This window comes from Pavona decussata, unplaced genomic scaffold (assembly GCF_977016875.1).
Source record: "Pavona decussata unplaced genomic scaffold, jaPavDecu1.1 SCAFFOLD_91, whole genome shotgun sequence".
Classification (NCBI taxonomy): Eukaryota; Metazoa; Cnidaria; class Anthozoa; order Scleractinia; family Agariciidae; genus Pavona; species Pavona decussata.
The window spans coordinates 707,422-726,067 of record NW_028145508.1 but is presented as its reverse complement, the minus strand read 5'-3'; the positions used below and the strand labels follow the sequence as shown (position 1 = coordinate 726,067).

The 18,646-nt window shown below is 38.9% G+C and overlaps 2 protein-coding genes and 7 non-coding genes across 9 annotated transcripts; 8 read left to right on the top strand and 1 right to left on the bottom strand.

The window, feature by feature from the left end:
* Positions 1-141: 141 nt before the first annotated feature.
* On the bottom strand, positions 142-5,064 carry LOC146474089 (major facilitator superfamily domain-containing protein 6-like). The gene is made up of 2 exons (XM_085117357.1): positions 2,492-5,064; positions 142-746 (listed from the first exon to the last, which is right to left on the bottom strand). The coding sequence occupies exons 1-2, from the start codon at positions 3,945-3,947 to the stop codon at positions 517-519; spliced, it is 1,686 nt and encodes a 561-aa protein (XP_084973483.1). The 5' UTR covers positions 3,948-5,064; the 3' UTR covers positions 142-516.
* Positions 5,065-5,130: 66 nt separating this feature from the next.
* On the top strand, positions 5,131-9,430 carry LOC146474087 (major facilitator superfamily domain-containing protein 6-A-like). Its single transcript, XM_085117256.1, has 2 exons — positions 5,131-7,077; positions 8,698-9,430. Exons 1-2 carry the CDS (start codon positions 5,514-5,516, stop codon positions 9,081-9,083), a joined length of 1,950 nt encoding a protein of 649 aa, XP_084973382.1. The 5' UTR covers positions 5,131-5,513; the 3' UTR covers positions 9,084-9,430.
* Trnak-uuu (transfer RNA lysine (anticodon UUU)) lies at positions 9,289-9,361 on the top strand. Its single transcript has one exon. It is a non-coding gene; the product is annotated as a tRNA-Lys (tRNA).
* A 1,006-nt stretch (positions 9,431-10,436) lies between the features above and the next one.
* On the top strand, positions 10,437-10,509 carry Trnak-uuu (transfer RNA lysine (anticodon UUU)). Its single transcript has one exon. It is a non-coding gene; the product is annotated as a tRNA-Lys (tRNA).
* A 1,439-nt stretch (positions 10,510-11,948) lies between these two features.
* Positions 11,949-12,021, top strand: Trnak-uuu (transfer RNA lysine (anticodon UUU)). The gene has a single exon. It is a non-coding gene; the product is annotated as a tRNA-Lys (tRNA).
* A 1,445-nt stretch (positions 12,022-13,466) lies between these two features.
* Trnak-uuu (transfer RNA lysine (anticodon UUU)) lies at positions 13,467-13,539 on the top strand. The gene has a single exon. It is a non-coding gene; the product is annotated as a tRNA-Lys (tRNA).
* A 998-nt stretch (positions 13,540-14,537) lies between these two features.
* Trnak-uuu (transfer RNA lysine (anticodon UUU)) lies at positions 14,538-14,610 on the top strand. The gene has a single exon. It is a non-coding gene; the product is annotated as a tRNA-Lys (tRNA).
* A 1,267-nt stretch (positions 14,611-15,877) lies between these two features.
* Trnak-uuu (transfer RNA lysine (anticodon UUU)) lies at positions 15,878-15,950 on the top strand. Its single transcript has one exon. It is a non-coding gene; the product is annotated as a tRNA-Lys (tRNA).
* A 1,039-nt stretch (positions 15,951-16,989) lies between these two features.
* Positions 16,990-17,062, top strand: Trnak-uuu (transfer RNA lysine (anticodon UUU)). Its single transcript has one exon. It is a non-coding gene; the product is annotated as a tRNA-Lys (tRNA).
* The last annotated feature ends 1,584 nt before the right edge of the window (positions 17,063-18,646 follow it).

Sequence of the window (18,646 nt, the reverse complement as noted above, 5' to 3'; positions counted from 1 at the left end):
AAACACATTTGTGTGGATATAAACATTGTTTGTTCCATGAACCTAGTTTAATGGCGTTAGCTCCCAGTGGTAGAGCATCCGAACTAGTGATCAGAAGGTCTTAGGTTCGACTCCTGATAGGAGCACTCGTAATTTTTTTCCGAGTATGCCTGTATCACTCGCTGAATAATACATCATTCTCATTACTATAATTGTTTAGTTTTATTAACCATAACTGTACTGGTGCGCAGAAACTAGTGTCTTCCATCTTTGACTGCGGATGACTTGGATGGAAATGGATTGCAACTTGAAAAAAATTGGCCAATTTCGAGTTCATTGTGTGTTTTGAAAAAATTGCTAAAAACTGATTATAGTTAATTCTCCCTCGGAGAAGTCATTTCATATTTTCCTCCTGGTGCTCGTAGAGTAATTTCATGTTAGAAAAAAGGTTCTTAGTCAAATATATGAGCAGTTTTATCCAACATGCTGCAGAATCTCCGTTACAGTACCTCTTCAAATCCACATTATCTAATGTCTTCATCGCATAGTGTGTTCAATAGCGTGTTTTTCTTCACTTTTCCTTTCTTTAAAGTGATAAAAGTGATAAGATATACAATACTGAATGAAACCGCTGACGATTAAAACCGCACCCGACATCAAAGCACCCAAACGGAATGACGGGACTGCACCGTATTCATCGATGAGAATTCCACCTAGAATAGCGCCCAGGCCTCCCCCGAGTCCCCAGTAAACTCCTTGAAGGATTCCTGGAAGAAAAATTGTAATAATTGGTCATCGTGTAGTTTGAAATGTACAGAAGTATTCCGCTATGGAAACAAAAATTGGTCTCAGAAAGCGGTGGTTCATGGTCGATAGGATAGTTCAGGATAGATCAAGGTCGATAGCCAGCAGCAAGACTGTAAACAGCACACAAGGAAAAGGATCTTCCCTTTGAGTCAATAATCTACTCTAACATTGTTTAACCAGTTAATCAACCAATCAATCAATCAATCTGCAATCGGCCAGTCAGCCATCGATTGATCGATCGGTACTCGATTGATCAAAAAATAAATGAAATAAATGAATAAACTTCTTGAAAGAAATGTGATGGTATATTTCAAGCCTGGTGAATGAATGAAAATGATGATTATTCAAGAAAGTGACGCAGGCATACTCGGATTTCTTTTTTCCGAGTATGCCTGCGTCACTTTCTTGAATAATCATCATTTTCATTCATTCACCAGGCTTGAAATATACCATCACATTTCTTTCATATACCACACGTTCGACATTCAAATCCTAGCAGTATGCAGGATGTTTGTCCCATGAACCTAGTTTAATGGCCTTAGCACCCACGAGTCTCCTGTAGCTCAGTGGTAGAGCATCCGAACTAGTAATCGGAAGGTCTTAGGTTCGACTCCTGATAGGAGCACTCGGATTTCTTTTTTCCGAGTATGCCTGCGTCACTTTCTTGAATAATTATCATTTTCAATAAACTTCTTGTTTCACCTAAACCCGACGCAGTGCGCTATGTGGCCTAAAAAGTTACAACGGCAAATTAAAAGGCAACCAGCCAGCCAGGTGTCCCATATATTCTGCAAGCCAGCCCGTCAGTTGACCAATATTTCCAGTCAGCCAACTAACTTCTTTGGGCAATTTTGGAGACCAATGAAGCCAACTTTCAAATGACCGCCAAGTTTGGAAATTAGGTGGTATTTTGAGTCCTTGTGAATACATGTTAGTAGATTAGTCAGAAACGTTCTACGCCCTGATTCAGCCGTCTTCTTGCTTTAAATAAAAAAGTTAAAGTGCACTTAACCCCCACCCTTTTTTCTCTTAAATAAATCTTTGCACCTGTTCGAAACATATTGCGCTATTTGGCGCCTTTTTCGACCAAATCTTGACTCTTTATAGGCTGTAAAAGTTACGAAATCTAGCCATCATCTGTCCCATAACCGAGCTAGTAAGGGGCATGGGTCTATTCCTTACTTGACGTCACAAACTGATTTGCATTGTATTAAGTCTTTGTGAAAATGCATGCAAAGCAGTTCCTGACGTCATGTAAGGAATAGACCCATGCCCCTCACTAGCTCGGTCATGGGACAGATGATGGCTAGATTTCGTAACTTTTACAGCCTATAAATTGAAAAAAGGCGCAAAAAGGCTCAATACGTTTCGAACAGGTGCAAAGATTTATTTAAGCGAAAAAAACATTGGGGGGTTAGGTGCACTTTAACTGACCAAGACTTGTGGTGTTCTGGTATTAATTTTTTCCAGATTTTTAGTTTTTAAATTTCTAGGTTTTTTAAAAGGTTTCTTCTTTCAACTGAAGCCTCGTGGGTTGAGCCGTACTGTTTTCTCAGCCAGCTAACAGGCGTACGAAGAACAGCATTTCTTCAAATCTAGCTCTGAACAACTCAGTTTTCGACATGTTCTGCTGACTTCGATTCAACAGTGCCCACAACCCCCTCTTCCTTGGACCACTACTAGAATTAACCGTGGCATTACTCACCTTGCATTGTAGCCGCTCCTCCTTTAGGCGTGACATCAGCGAGATGAGTGACAGCTGTCGACCAAGTTGTGCCATACGTCAATCCTTCTAGAAACTCTAGCGGTAAGGCCCACCAAGGATTCTGGATAACAGAGAAACTCCCGAACAGTATGAAATAGGCAGCCACGCTGAACAACATCAAGTTGACGTGCCCGAATAATTGCGACAAAGATGCGTTAAATATGTATGCTATGATGAGAGCCGCAGCACGAAAGATAGTTGCTATGCCCATTAACGATTTGCTGCCTCCCAGGTCCTCAAGATACCAGTTAAGAAAATTAAAAAAAAGTCCATTGGAGAATCCTAGAAAGAATGAAATGATTAGAAAGTAGGTGTACTGGAATTTTAGAAGCAACGTCAGGATCTCTTTTGTAGTGCTGCTGTTTTTATCATTTCTGGTGTCGGTCTGATCGTAAGTGAATTCAAACATCCAAGCGGCAAAGACAAAAGCAATAGCCATGATAATAGCAAATGTATAAAACAGAATGTTATAATCGTTCATGACTCGGCCGCAGTATCGATACTCAGTCGTATCTAGTAGCCCTCCGACTAGAAACGAAGCAAACGCGAAACCTAACGAGCCAAAAAGTCGGGTTTTTCCGTAATGTCGTCGTTTGTCTCCGAGCTTTTGCAACAGACCTGTGTCGGCCATTATAAATGTCGGAGCTTCGAGGAATTCTCCACCTACAACCAAAATCATTAGATAAATATAAACTCGTTGGATTTCCTCGTCGTCATGAACCAACTGGTACTTTTTGGAGCTGGAAACTTCATACGCAGTTTCTTGTTGAGAGTTTGGCAAGAACAATGTTCGAAAAGGAGAATTTCCAATCAATGAAACCTTGGTTTCTTTCGCTTTTTTAGACGCACTTTGGTGTTCAAGATTCCAATCAACAAGATGAGACGTTTCCGAGTTGTCGGGCCGTGGCGGGTTAATACTGAGCCGTAACGAATGCCGCCGAGTAAATATTGACGAATCGGATTGGTTACTGTTTGTATTCTCCGTTAAATTTCTACAGTATGTCTTGTATGGTCTGGGAATCAATAAAGCCACTGTCATCACAAGCCATGATAATATTGAAAACAACAAAACCGCCTTCCTCGCTTTGTACCTGTCGGCTAAAACTGCCCACAACGGCCCGCTTATAAATTGAATAATCGGTCTTATTCCCGCTAGCATTCCAACGGAACTAGCATTGAGGCCAATTTGCTTGAAATATAATGCCATATATGGAAAGGACGCGCCAAATCCAGCGAAAAATAAGAAGTAAAATCCTTTGTAGAGTAAAAGTGTCTTGTCTACTTGCAACTCTTCACAAAGCGAATCTTTAAACGTTGTTCTAGACTGCTTTTCGGATTTGTTTTCTTTTTCATTTGGCTCTGCAGATCCTGGACTGTCTTGTTCTGGGGGTGACATCAAGTTATCGCTGTTCGCGGCAGTGTTTGGGCACTTTTGTACAATCTGGAATGGCAGTTGGCTGTTGTCCTATAGTGACTTGCGGGAGAAACATGTGACCTGTAAGTTCAAATAGTTTCGACAAAGGCATATACCTGTCAAAAGCACTATTGTTCCACCTGTAGCTATTTCGACGACAATTATTAAACAAAATGTCGAGGATTAAGTTGTCAAAGTTTTGTGGGTAAATGGTTTGAGCCCACGAGGGAGATCTTATGTTCAGACACTTATGCAAGTTTTCGTTTCATTTCCAGCTTAGATTGTTAATTAAGATTAAAACGAAAAACCACTTCAAACTTTATTTTACACAGTTGAACAAAAAACAGACAGTTCTACAATACAGTAAAACACGATAGCTTTTAATGCTTATATAGTCTAGAGACTGCAAATTTTTTTCGATTACCTGGCATCATTAGTGGTAAATGAGTTCGTTTGAAGTTTTTATTGGCTGAGATTCAAAGAATCAAGCGTATTCTAGCTGTATCACGACTTAAGGGTATTTCAGAGGAGTGATAAATAATTGACAGAGAACAAATAAAAATCATTTCCCCACTGACTATGTTGTAAGAGGTCGCGCCGAATAAAGGAAATGATCAGCCCGTGTTTGGAAATAAATATAATTAAATTTACATATTTGTTTAGGATTATTCAAGCACTGCGAATGATACTTTTACAACCGGAACGATGAAACGAACGAATTTAACTTTAGAAATTACGCAGGAAGGAAAAAATAGGATGAGAAATGCCAGTCGATATTAATCTTCACAACTTTTAAAAGCTGCTTTCAATCTTTCGAAGTGTTTCGAATCGCCTCCACGCTGTTAAGCAACTTTTATTCGTTTAATGGCTCTCATCATAAACATCATCTTTTAAACAAATATCTATTTCACGGAGCAAGACTAACATGCATGGGTCGCCTTTATTGTAGACATTCCCCACTGTGTCTTGTCATTGCCCTTTTTCATTGTTGACGTCTATTTTCCGGTCAAGGAGTTCTCCCGCTTCCCGGAGCACCAAGGTCATTTCCTTGGTTTTGTGTCCTAGTCTATATATTTTTTTGTTGTAGACAATTTTGCCCACTAAAAGATGAAATGAAACAGTTATTTTTCTTGTGAATTCAAAAGTTATAAAATAGACGCTGAAAGATAATTCGAAACCGACGTTTCGGCAATGCTGCCTTCTTCAGGGATCAAAACTATACCGTTTCTTGTCTGAACACAAACCTCCAATTACTCTCCCAGCTAAATCTGTGAAATTAGGGATAAACGGACTCTCTTTTAGAAAATAATAAGGGAATACAAAAGACCTATTTTCATTTGACAACCTTTCTTTCTTGTTTATTGTTCTCCATTTTCTCCACGTGACCTGTAAAAGAGGCGTGCCACCGGCTGTTTTTCCCGCCACCTGTCAGCGCGAGTCCCGGATGTTAGTATCACTTTGTTCGAACGCTCAATATTTGCACTGATCTCATAGGAAATATTTGGCGGCCCTGCGTAACGTCTTTATTAGAAAACCCGGACCTAGGAAATGGAGACAAAACGTAAAAGAAACGATAGGGGACATATTGAATTTGCCGAGCAGATGTGTACTTCGTATACCAATTCTGCAATCAAGAGATTTATCGCTCAGAAGGATGTTCACCTTGCGCGAATCGACAAACATCTTCTTGCGTTTAAGCTGTTCTATTTCTTCTTTTTTGGCGCCGTAGCGACTACATTTCCATTTCTACCTTCGTATTTTACGCAGATTGGTTTTTCCACGTATCAAGTTCAAGCTCTTGCCTGGATTCGACCCTTTGTACAGCTTTTTACGAGTCCAATATGGGGCATAATGGCAGACAGATGTTTGCCCAAGAAAAGGATGCTTCAGTTTTGCACTTTCGTGTGGCTTATAGGGACGATTTCTCTGGCATTTGTGGAGCCAACAGGTCAGCTGTGCCAACTCGTCTCTCTCAACAACACAGACTCGAAGGTTATCAATTCAACCGAGATGCAAACGGGATTTTTCCGGCGAAGAAGGTTTACTGATTACGCCATGATGCAATCAAAGCTGATTCCTAGGAGTCACAAAGACCGTGACTTAAGCAATAACGGTTTTGAGACTGTTGAAGTATCGATTGGTTCTGGTTCAGGCAACTCGCAGTCATCTGAAAGCGAATCCTCGGGGAGTGGACTAATGTTAGAATCTTTGTCCCTAGACAAAGAATTGAATATTACAAGTAAAAACAACACCCGTGAAATTATCACATTTTCATCTTCTCATCTCAAATCAAGCTTCCCGGAAACGCCCAGTATGATCGAGTTAAATTTCACGATAAGAAACGAGCTCCGTGAAAACACATCTCGGTTGTACCACATATTTCTTGGTGCCTTTGCTCTTGTTGTGTTTGAAGAGATATTTCTATGTCCTGTTCTCTTTATCACTGATGCAGTCTTACTTGCTAAACAGACAGAGGAAAATTCAGTTGTATACGGGCGTCAGAAAGCTTTTGGTTCCATCGGCTTCCTAATATTCTTCTTGATCACGGGAACACTAGTTAGCAATTCCCAACGACCAGTTTGCGGACACATCTACGCTGACTATATCATCAATTTCTGTTTCTTCTGTATAGTAACAATTGTCACACTATTGGTCTTAATCAAGTTCGAGGTTCCTTATAGGGTTCCTGACGATTCACCACAAGAAAAACTTAAAGCTATTTATTACAACAAACATTACGGATCGTTCTTTGCAGCGGCAGCGTTTATGGGTTTCTCACATACTGTGATTGTACAATTCCACACTCAATTTCTCACAAAGGCTAACGTTGGACATTCTGCTTCCGTTACCATACATACTTTTCGCCTGCTAGGGGAGCCATTAGCCTTTTTCTTTAGCCACAAACTACTAAACTACATGGGTACCATTAACATGATGTTTGCCTCCCTCGTGTTGTACATGTTTAATCACTTCGCTTGCTCGTTCGTCACCAGTCCCTGGCACGTGTTGCCTCTCGGATTTCTTCAAGGGTTCACATTTGGAAGCTCCTTTGTTGTTTGTGTGACGTATTTAACGAGTTCGTCACCCTTTGATTATATCACAACCGTACAAGGTAAGAGTGACGCTCATTTCTCCTTCGTAAAGTAAAATATTTCGATAATCGAACACTCGTTTTTGAGACATGAACGGTTTTTACTCAACTTTTACAAGTAATTTTTTTTATTTTGGCATTATTGCCCGTTCCGAAGTTCATAAAGGGACTGCGTCATATGAAGAAATAAACCCCATGGCCAGAAAGATCACATAAAAATTAGTAAGTTTACCAAGTCCAGTTATATTTCATTGCGTAGTAACCATGTTGTGACCTGTCAAAGGTCGCCCAAATTCCATACAAATAAATGTCTCTAATTCTGAGATGGCGTCCCCAAGATCCATACAATATCTCTAATTTTTCGGAGTTCTGAAAGACTTCTACATGGTTTCAATCTAACGGCAGAACCTCAAACTTGGTAAACTGACTAAATTTAATGCGATCTTTCTTGTCATAGACCGTCCAATTTCTGATTAAATAAAAATGTAAAAACTCGTTCCCAGTCTCCATTTCAACTGCGGAACGTGTAATTACGCTTTGTGGTTTGTTAAAAACCTTCACAGCGAAATAAAATATAAAACCAAATCATGATTTGGTCACACACGTTCAGCTTCACCGCTTGACGACAATCAAAGAAAAGAAAAGAATACGACTTAGAAAACAATACGCAATTAACACATAATAAACTTGCTGATACAAAACTGCGTCAGCAACACGAAAGCTGTCGTGTTTCGAGCGTGAACCCTTCGACAAGGCGAATCCTTATTCATTCTGACGAGGGGCGAACGCTCGATATGTCAGCCCTCGAATTTCTTTACAGTGGCCAAATTTCCCTATCAACTTAGTTGATAAAACCAAATAGAACGTTTGCTTTGCTTTTGCATTATTTCGCTCTGTGATTGGTTAACAAAACTCGCGCCATTTTCTCAACCAATGGGAATCCAAACCAAAACCAATCGTGTTTTCGCCGCTCGCGTCTTCCCGCACTTGGGGCCAGCTACATTTCTTCGAATTCTGATTGGCTCGTTGTGTTGTTTACATCTGCTGTGATTGGTCAGAGTAATGACTTTGGTTTTGGTTTCACGACACTAATTGGAAACCGCTCTATTCGTCAAGGAACTTAAGTTCTGCACGTCTCTGGATTGTCGTCCGAGATACTCGGTTTTCTTAAGGGCCGCGCCTACTAATACAGGATATTTTTACGCGGCAAAAGCACATCTTAGCAACGGTTATGAGTATCCAAAAACAAAATAGGGAGTAACCCTGTTTTTTTCGGAGGTAATTGAGAGTCAATTTGAAAAAAATTAAAATAAAAAAAGAGTCATACGTTGCCATGTGTTTTACAGCTTTTAAAAGCCGCTACTCCAATTTTCGTTTTGGATTCTAACCGCTCTTGCTAAGATCTGTTTTTTCAATACACTACATAGTCTTTCGTGCGCGAAAATATCTCGAGGATTTCTCCAATGTTGATCGACAGAACTTGATTTCATATGCCGGATTGCTAATTGACCAAATCATTAAAACTGGCTGTCCTCTCGTCAAGAGCTGATGTACCCGCTTATCAAGGTGTCCTCTTGCGAAGGTCTTCGTGATGTACAAACTAATGATTCTTACATATGGTGTTCTTTTTTATTTCACCAGGCGTTTTTCACAGCATCTACTGGGGCCTCGGAGGAATTCTTGGGCTCGTAATCGGGGGTAGCCTCATCAGTATTGCAGGGCCGACCATAGCCTTTCGACTTTTCACGATGTTAGCTGTCTTGTTTATAATTCTATTCACCATGGGCTTGAGATACGTGAATTTTCGCGACCGCAACTATTATTCAGTTCTTCTCAACACTTTTAATATCTGCACAGATGCAACAAACACTGAACAAAACAACAGTGAGAACATGTGTACAAACAACACTCTTCAAGAAAGCAATTCCAATGTAACAAGGACACCGTCAGCATCTTTCTCCTCGGAGAACCGAGGGGTTAACTCACAGAGAATTCACGAGCTCCAGGAGGTACCTGCCTTTTACTGACGCAGTCTTGTTGGAGGATATGCTACAGCTGATTGAGAATACAGTGAACTCGACATAACTCTGATGATTAGAACGTTGGCAAAGTTCAGAAGAACCTTAGTGAACAAATAATGCCGAGTAACATAAAAGAAAATCCAGAAATATGACCGATTTACACAGACAGTGGATAGTAGCTTTTCGCTTTTCCGATGATAATAACAAGCGAGCCCGGTTAGCTCAGTCGGTAGAGCATCAGACTTTTAATCTGAGGGTCATGGGTTCAAGTCCCATATCGGGCGAGCGAAAGTTTTATTTTTGTTTTTGAGAGGTTAAAAATAAAGATTCTAATTTTATTAATCATACAGCTCAGTCGATCAGAAGACCTGCACCTTTCATAATTAAAAGCTCTATTTTCACTCCACTCTTGTAACTAACAGCTGCATTGTTTTATTTAGGTGGGAATATTGTTCCGTTGTTCGTTCTTTTGTTCTCTCGATAAATCATGTAAGACGTTGCAAATGGTGCAGGTCGCTCCAACACAGAACAAAGAAGCCGTAGGCAGCACATTTCATTTCGAACAAAATAATACTTCCCGGGAGTGCATGCCGGGAAGAGACCTTAACTTAGCATGAAACAGATATGAAACGTCTTGTAATTATTCATGTAGAAAAAGCAAAATTTGTTTTCCGTGAAGTTTTCATTCATCTGCTGAAGTAAGATATGAATTTCATTTCATAAAAAGAAAATTCAAGATATAGAAATATGTATAACTAAAATAGGAAAACCACAAGCTTATCTTGTCAGTTAAATTCAAGTGCAAATAACCAGGAATTTTCAAGTTATAGTGATATTTGTAAATGAATTACATTTTAACGTTTGTCCGTTTCACAATGTTAGCTGTCTTGTTTATAATCCTATTCACCATGGGCTTAAGATACGTAAATTTTCGAGACCGTAACTATTACTCAGTTGTACTCAACACTTTTAATATCTGCGTAGATGCAACAAACACTGGACAAAACAACAGTGAGGATGTGTGTACAAACAACACTCTTCAAGAAAGCAATTCCAATGCAACAAGGACACCGTCAGCATTATTTTCCTCGGACAACCGAGGGGTTAACTCACAGAGAATTCACAAGCTCCAGGAGGTACCTGCCTTTTACTGACGCAGTCTTGCTGTGGGATATGCTGCAGCTGATGAAGAATAGAGTGAACTCGACATAACTCTGCTGATTAGAATGTTGGTAAAGTTGTCAAGAACCTTAGTTAACAAATAAAGCCGAATAAAATAAAATAAAATTCTGAGAAACATGACCGATTTACACCATAGAGACAGTGGATAGTAGCTTTTCTGATGATAATAACAAGCGAGCCCGGTTAGCTCAGTCGGTAGAGCATCAGACTTTTAATCTGAGGGTCATGGGTTCAAGTCCCATATCGGGCGAGCGAAAGTTTTATTTTTGTTTTTGAGAGGTTAAAAAATAATGATCCTGATTTTATTAATCATACAACTCAGTCAAACAGAATAGCTACACCTTTCAAAGGCTTTATTTTCACTGAACCCTGATAATCTGCAGCTGTATTGTTTTTTGGAACTGTTCTTTTGTTCTCTCGACCAATCATGTAAAACGTTCAGGGAAATTAAACGGTGCAAGGCAGCGCATTTCATTTCGAACAAAAAACACTTTCCCGGGAGTGCATGCCGGGAAGAGACCTTTACTTAGTATAAAACAGGTGTGAAACTTCTTGTAATTCTTCAAGCAGAAGAAAGCAAAATTTGTTTCCCGTGAAGTTTTCATTCCTCTGCTGAAGCAAGATATGAATTTCATTTCATAAAAAGGAAATTAAAAAGATAAAAATATATATCAATAAAATAAGACAGCAGCATGCTTATCTTATCAGTTATTAAAATTTAAGTGCGAATCAGCAGGAATTTTCAATCAACAGTGACATTTGTAAATGAATTACATTTTAACGTTTGTCCGTTTCACGCTGTTAGCTGTCTTGTTTATAATCCTTTTCACCATGGGCTTAAGATACGTGAATTTTCGACACCGTAACTATTACTCAATTCTACTCAACACTTTTAATATCTGCGCAGGTGCAACAAACACTGGACAAAACAACAGTGAGAATGTGTGTACAAATAACACTCTTCAAGAGAGTAATTCTAACTGTAACAAGGACACCGTCAGCATCTTTCTCCTCGGATAACCGAGGGGTTAACTCACAGAGAATTCAAGAGCTCCAGGAGGTACCTGCCTTTTACTGACGCAGTCTTGCTGTAGGATATGCTACAGCTGATGAAGAATACAGTGCACTCGACATAACCCTGCTGATTAGAACGTTGGCAAAGTTCAGAGGAACCTTAGTGAAGAAATACGAAAATACGAAATACGAACTCTCCTCGGACAACCGAGGGGTTACCTCACAGAGAATTCACGAGCTCCAGGAGGAACCTGCCTTTTACTGACGCAGTCTTGCTGTATGATATACTGCAGCTGATGAAGAATATAGTGAACTCGACATAACCCTGCTGATTACAACGTTGGTAAAGTTGTCAAGAAGCTTACTTAACAAATAATGACAAAATAAAATAAAATCCAGAGAAATATGACTGATTTACACCATAGAGACAGTGGTTAGAAGCTTTTCTGATGATAATAGCAAGCGAGCCCGGTTACTGACGCAGTCTTGCTGTAGGATATACTGCAGCTGATGAAGAATATAGTGAACTCGACATAATCCTCCTTATTAGAACGTTAGCAAAATACTGAAGAATCTTAGTTAACAAATAATGCTGAATAAAATAAAATAAAATAAAATAAAATAAAATCCATAGAGACAGTGGATAGTAGCTTTTCCGATGATAATAACAAGCGAGCCCGGTTAGCTCAGTCGGTAGAGCATCAGACTTTTAATCTGAGGGTCATGGGTTCAAGTCCCATATTGGGCGAGCGAAATTTTTATTTAATTTTTTGATTGGTTAAAGAATAACGATTCTGATTTTATTAAAGGGAACCTCTACTCGGACGATAAACTTTGACGTTAAATTGTTGGAAATGTCATAAATTCTAAGTGTAGCTTGAAAAATAGAAATAACATTCAAGTGTGCTAAAAATTAGATACGATTATCTTCTATTTTCGCTTTCAAATTTCCCGCACGCCGCCATTGTGGATTTGTGAGGTCATGCGGTTGTGAGTGGGTGTTCTTTTGTGTAAAACAACCGCATTAGGTCATGAAATCCAATATGGCGGCGCCCGGAAAATTTAAAACCGAAAATGAGCGATCACCAAATTCTGTTTTGTCCGACGCAGAAATATTTTTTTCATGTTTTCCAACATATTTAAAAATAAGATTGTATTTTGCAAAAAATTAAAGGTTAATTTATTTCAACAGTGGAGGTTTCCTCTAATCATACAGCTCAGTCGAACAGAAGACCTACACCTTTCAAAAGCTCTTTTATCACTGGGCCCTGATAACCTGCAGCTGCATTGTTCTTTAGGGTTGGGAGCATTGTTCTGTTGTTCGTTCTTTTGCTCGCTCGACCAATCATGTAAGACGTTGAAAACGTTGCAGGTCGCTCCAACACAGAGCAAAGAAGCCATAGGCAGCACATTTCATTTCGAGCAAAAGAAAACCTCCCGGGAGTCACGAGAAGACACCTTTACTTGAAACGCCTTGTAATTAATCATGCAGAAAAAGCAAAATTTCTGAAATTTGTTTTCAGTGAATTTTTATTCCTCTGCTGAAGGAAGATATGAATTTCATTTCATAAAAATAAAATTCAAGATTTTGAAATATGAATGATTAAAACATGAAAAGCAACATGCTTATCTTATCACTTATTTAAATTCAAGTGCGAATGACCAGGAATTTTCAAGTAATAGTGACATTTGTAAATGAATTACATTTTAACGTTTGTCCTTTTCACGATGTTAGCTGTCCTGTTTATAACCCTATTCACCATGGGCTTAAGATACGGGAATTTCAATATATCTGCGTAGATGCAACAAACACTAGACAAAACAACAATAAGAACATTTGTACAAACAACACTCTTCAAGCAGGAGCCCATTCCTGCTTCAAGAGAACAATTTCAATGCAACAAGGACACCGTCAGCATCTTTTTCTTCGGACAACCGAGGGGTTACCTCACAGAGAATTCACGAGCTCCAGGAGGTACCTGTCTTTTACTGACGCAGTCTTGCTGTAGGATATGCTTTACCTGATGAAGAATAGAGTGAACTCGACATAACTCTGCTGATTACAACGTTGGCAAAGTTCTGAAGAACTTTAGTTAACAAATAATGCCAAATAAAATAAAATCCAGAGAAACGTGACCGATTTACACCATAGAGACAGTGGATAGTAGCTTTTCTGATGATGATAGCAAGCGAGCCCGGTTAGCTCAGTCGGTAGAGCATCAGACTTTTAATCTGAGGGTCATGGGTTCAAGTCCCATATCGGGCGAGCGAAAGTTTTATTTTTGTTTTTGAGGGGTTAAAATATAATGACCCTGATTTTATTAATCATACAGCTTAGTCGAACAGAAGACCTGCACCTTTCACAAGCAAAAGCTCTATTTTCACTCTACTCTTATAACTTACAGCTGCATTGTTTTTTAGGGTGAGAATATTGTCCCGTTGCTCTTTCTTTTGTTCTGTCGACCAATCATGTAAGACGTTGCAACAGCACATTTCATTTCGAACAAAGTACACCTTCCTGGGAGTGCATGCCGGAAAGAAACCTTTACTCAGTCTAATTAAACAGGTACGAAACGTCTTGTAATTATTCACGCAGAAAAAGCAAACTTTGTTTTCCGTGAATTTTCGATTCCTCTGCTGAAAAAAGATATGAATTTCATTTCATAAAAAGAAAATTCAAGAACTAAAATTAAATATGTATAAAATAAGAAAGCAACATGCTTATCTTATTAGTTGTCTAAATTTAAGTACGAATAACCAGGAATTTTTTATATTTTCAAGCAACAATGGCATTTGTAGACGAAGGACATTTTAACGTTTGTCCTAAGATACGTGAATTTTCGTGACCGTAACTATTATTCAGTTCTACTCAACACTTTTAATATCTGCGTGGATGCAACAAACACTGGACAAAACAACAGTGAGAACATTTGCACAAACAACACTCTTCAAGAGGGCAATTCCAATGCAACAAGGACACCGTCAGCATCTTTCTCCTCGGACAACCGAGGGGTTAACTCACAGAGAATTCACGAGCTCCAGGAGGTACCTGCCTTTTACTGACGCAGTCTTGCTGGAGGATATACTGCAGCTGATGAAGAATAGAGTGAACTCGACATAACCCTGCTGATTATAACGTTGGCAAAGTTCAAAGGAACCTTAGTTAACAAATGCTAACAAAATTAAATACAATCCAGAGAAACAAAACCAATTTACACAATAGAGACAGTGGATAGTAGCTTTTCCGACGATAATAACAAGCGAGCCCGATTAGCTCAGTCGGTAGAGCATCAGACTTTTAATCTGAGGGTCATGGGTTCAAGTCCCATATCGGGCGAGCGAAAGTTTTATTTTTGTTTTTGAGAGGTTTAAAAGTAATGATTCTGATTTTATTAATCATACAGCTCAGTCGAACAGAAAAACTTCACCTTTCAAAAGCAAAAGCTCTATTTTCACTCTTCTCTTGTAGCTAACAGCTGCATTGTTTTTTTTTTTGGGTGGGAATATTGTTCCGTTGTCCCTTCTTTTGTTCTCTCGACCAATCATGTAAGACGTTGCAAACGGTGCAGGTCGCTCCGACACAAAGGAGGAGAAATCAGGTATCCCATGAGTCTCCGCGAAAAATTATCGACTAGAAGGTGTCAACTATCGATGCGAAGGCGAGCGCGCAGTCCGAAATCGACTGAATTTCAAGTGGCTATTTTTCCTTATTCAGGATCTGAGAATGTAAGTTAAATCATTTTGTGTATTGCTTTGCTTTCTCCGACACTGAACAAAGAAGCCGTAGGCAGCACATTTCATTTTGAACAAAATAAAACTTACCGAGAGTGCATGCCAGGAAGAGACCTTTACTTAGTATGAAACAGGTATGAAACGTCTTGCAATTCTTCACGCAGAAGAAAGCAAAATTTGTTTTCCGCGAATTTTTCATTCCTCTGCTGAAGAAAGATATGAATTTCATTTCATAAAAATAAAATTTAATATTTTAAAATATGTATAAATAAAATAAGAAAACAACATGCTTATCTTATCAGTTATTTATGTTCAAGTGCGAATCACCAGGGTTTTTCAACGAACAGTAATATTTGTAAATGAATTACATTTTAACGTTTGTCTATTTCATAATATTAGCTGTCTTGTTTAAAATCCTATTCACTATGGGCTTAAGATACGGGAATTTTCGAGACCGGAACTATTATTCAGTTCTACTCAACACTTTTAATATCTACGCAGATGCAACAAACACTGGACAAAACAACAGTGAAAGTACGTGTGCAAACAACACTCTTCAAGAGAACAATTCTAATGGGACAAGGACACCATAAGTATCTTTCTACTCGTAGAGCCGAGGGGTTAACTCACAGAGAATTCACGAGCTCCAGGAGGTACCTGCCTTTTACTGACGCAGTCTTGCTGTATGATATACGGCAGCTGGTGAAGAATACAGTGAACTCGACACAGCCCTGCTGATTACAACGTTGGTAAAGTTGTCAAAAACCTTAGTTAACAAATAATGACAAAATAAAATAAAATCCAGAGAAATATGACTGATTTACACCATAGAGACAGTGGATAGTAGCTTTTCTGATGATAATAACAAGCGAGCCCGGTTAGCTCAGTCGGTAGAGCATCAGACTTTTAATCTGAGGGTCATGGGTTCAAGTCCCATATCGGGCGAGTGAAAGTTTTATTTTTGTTTTTGAGAGGTTAAAAAATAATGATTCTGATTTTATTAATCATACAACTCAGTCAAACAGTAGAGCTGTACCTTTCAAAAGCAAAAGCTCTTTTATCGCTGGGCCCTGATAATCTGCAGCTGCATTGTTCTTTAGGGTTGGGAAGATTGTTCTGTTGTTCGTTCTTTTGTTCTCTCGACCACCCATGTAAGACATTGTAAACGGTGTAGGTCGCTCCAATACACAACAAAGAAGCCGTAGGCAGCGCATTTCATTTCGAACTTGTAAAATAAAACTTTCCGGGACTGCATGCCGGGAAGAGACCTTTACTTGGTATGAAAAGTCTTGTTATTATTCATGCAGAAAAGGCAAAATTTGTTTTCCGTGAATTTTTCATTCCTCTGCTGAAAAAAAAAATTGAATTTCATTTCACAAAAATAACTTTCGAGAGATAAGAAAAGGGAGAAAATAAGAAAGCAACATGCTTATCTTGTTATAGTTACTAGGCATTTCCAAGTAACAGTTACATTTGTAAATAAATTATACTTGAACGTTTGTCCGTTTGACAATGTTAGCTGTCTTGTTTATAATCCTATTCACCATTCATACGTGAATTTTCGGGACCGTAACTATTACTCAGTTCTACTCAACACTTTTAATATCTGCGTGGATGCAACAAACACTGGACAAAACAACAGTAAAAGTACGCGTGCAAACAACACTCTTTAAGAAAGTAATTCCAATGTAACAAGGACACCGTCAGCATGTTTCTCCTCGGACAACCGAGGGGTTAACTCACAGAGAAGTCACGAGCTCCAGGAGGTACCTGCCTTTTACTGACGCAGTGTTGCTGTAGGATATGCTACAGCTGATGAAGAATAGAGTGAACTCGACATAACCCTGCTGATTACAACGTTGACAAAGTTCTGAAAAACCTTAGTTAAGAAATAATGACAAATAAAATAAAATCCAGAAAAACAAAACCGATTTACACCATAGAGACAGTGGAAAGTAGCTTTTCCGATGATAATAGCAAGCGAGCCCGGTTAGCTCAGTCGGTAGAGCATCAGACTTTTAATCTGAGGGTCATGGGTTCAAGTCCCATATCGGGCGAGCGAAATTTTTTTTTTTATTGTTTAGGTGGTTAAAAAATTATGATTCTGATTTTATTAATCATTTAACTCAGTCAAACAGAATAGCTACACATTTCAAAAGCTCTTTTATCGCTGGGCCCTGATAACCTGCAGTTGCATTGTTTTTTAGGGTTGGGAACATTGTTTTGTTGTTCGTTCTTTTGTTCTCTCGACCAATCATGTGCAGGTCGCTCCAACACAGAACAAAGAAGCCGTAGGCAGCGCATTTCATTTTGAACAAAAAGCACTTTCCCGGAAGTGTATGCCGGGAAGAGATCTTTACTTAGTATGAAACAGGTATTAAACGTCTTGCAATTATTCATGCAGATAAAGCAAAATTTGTTTTTCATGAATTTTTCATTCCTCTGCTAAAGAAAGATATGAATTTCATTTCATAAAAATAAAATTCAAGATATAAAAATATGTATAAAAACATGAAAAATAAGAAAGCAACATGCATGCTTATCTTAAGTCAGTCAGTGAGAACATATGTACAAACACTCTTCAAGAGAGCAGTTCCAATGCAATAAGGACACCGTCAGCATCTTTCTCCTCAGATAACCGAGTGGTTGACTCACAGAGAATTCACGAGCTCCAGGAGGTACCTGCCTTTTACTGACGCAGGCTTGCTGTAGAATATGCTGCAGCTGATAAGAATACAGTGAACTCGACATAACCCTGCTGATTATAACGTTGACAAAGTTCTTAAAGGGGAAGTATCACGCAAATTTGCTGTTATTTCAAAACCCAAAAATGTTCGTCTGTCAGCAGAAACAAGGAAATAATTGTCAAGTTTTTTATAAATTATGACCCCAGTACAATAAAACTGTCGATTAGTGCCTCTGGCCAGAAACAGAAAAGGTCATTACGGATTGAAACTTGAAAAATATCAGGCTAATGTTTTTCAAGTTTTCGAATTTTTGTTTCCAAAATGCGCTAGACCAGATCACGAGTTGTTCCTTTCAAGAATGGAGTTGATTTCTCACCTCTCGTCATTCTAGAATTATTTGGCAGCTGATTGAAGGTCTTATTTCATCATTTTTACAAAAGATATCAAAAACCCCATGATACTTCCCCTTTAAGAACCTTAGTTGACACTGAATAATGTCAAAATAAAATAAAATAAAATCCTGAGGAACGTGACCGATTGACACCATAGAGACAGTGGATAGTAGCTTTTCCGATGATAATAACAAGAGAGCCCGGTTAGCTCAGTCGGTAGAGCATCAGACTTTTAATCTGAGGGTCATGGGTTCTGATTTTGATTTTTTAATCATACAACTCAGTGGAAAAGTAGACCTGCACCTCTCAAAAGCTCTATTTTCATTGGATGCTGATAACCTGCAGCTGCATTGTTTTCTTAAGGGTTTGGAGAATTGTTCTGCTGTTCGTTTTCTTGTTCTCTCGACCAACCATGTACGACGTTGAGGAAAATTAAACGGTGCAGGTCGCTCCATCACAGAACAAAGAAGCCGTAGGCAGCGCATTTCATTTCGAACAAAATAAAACTTCCCGGGAGTGCATGCCGCGAAGAGACCAGTTGTTAGTATGAAACAGGTATGAC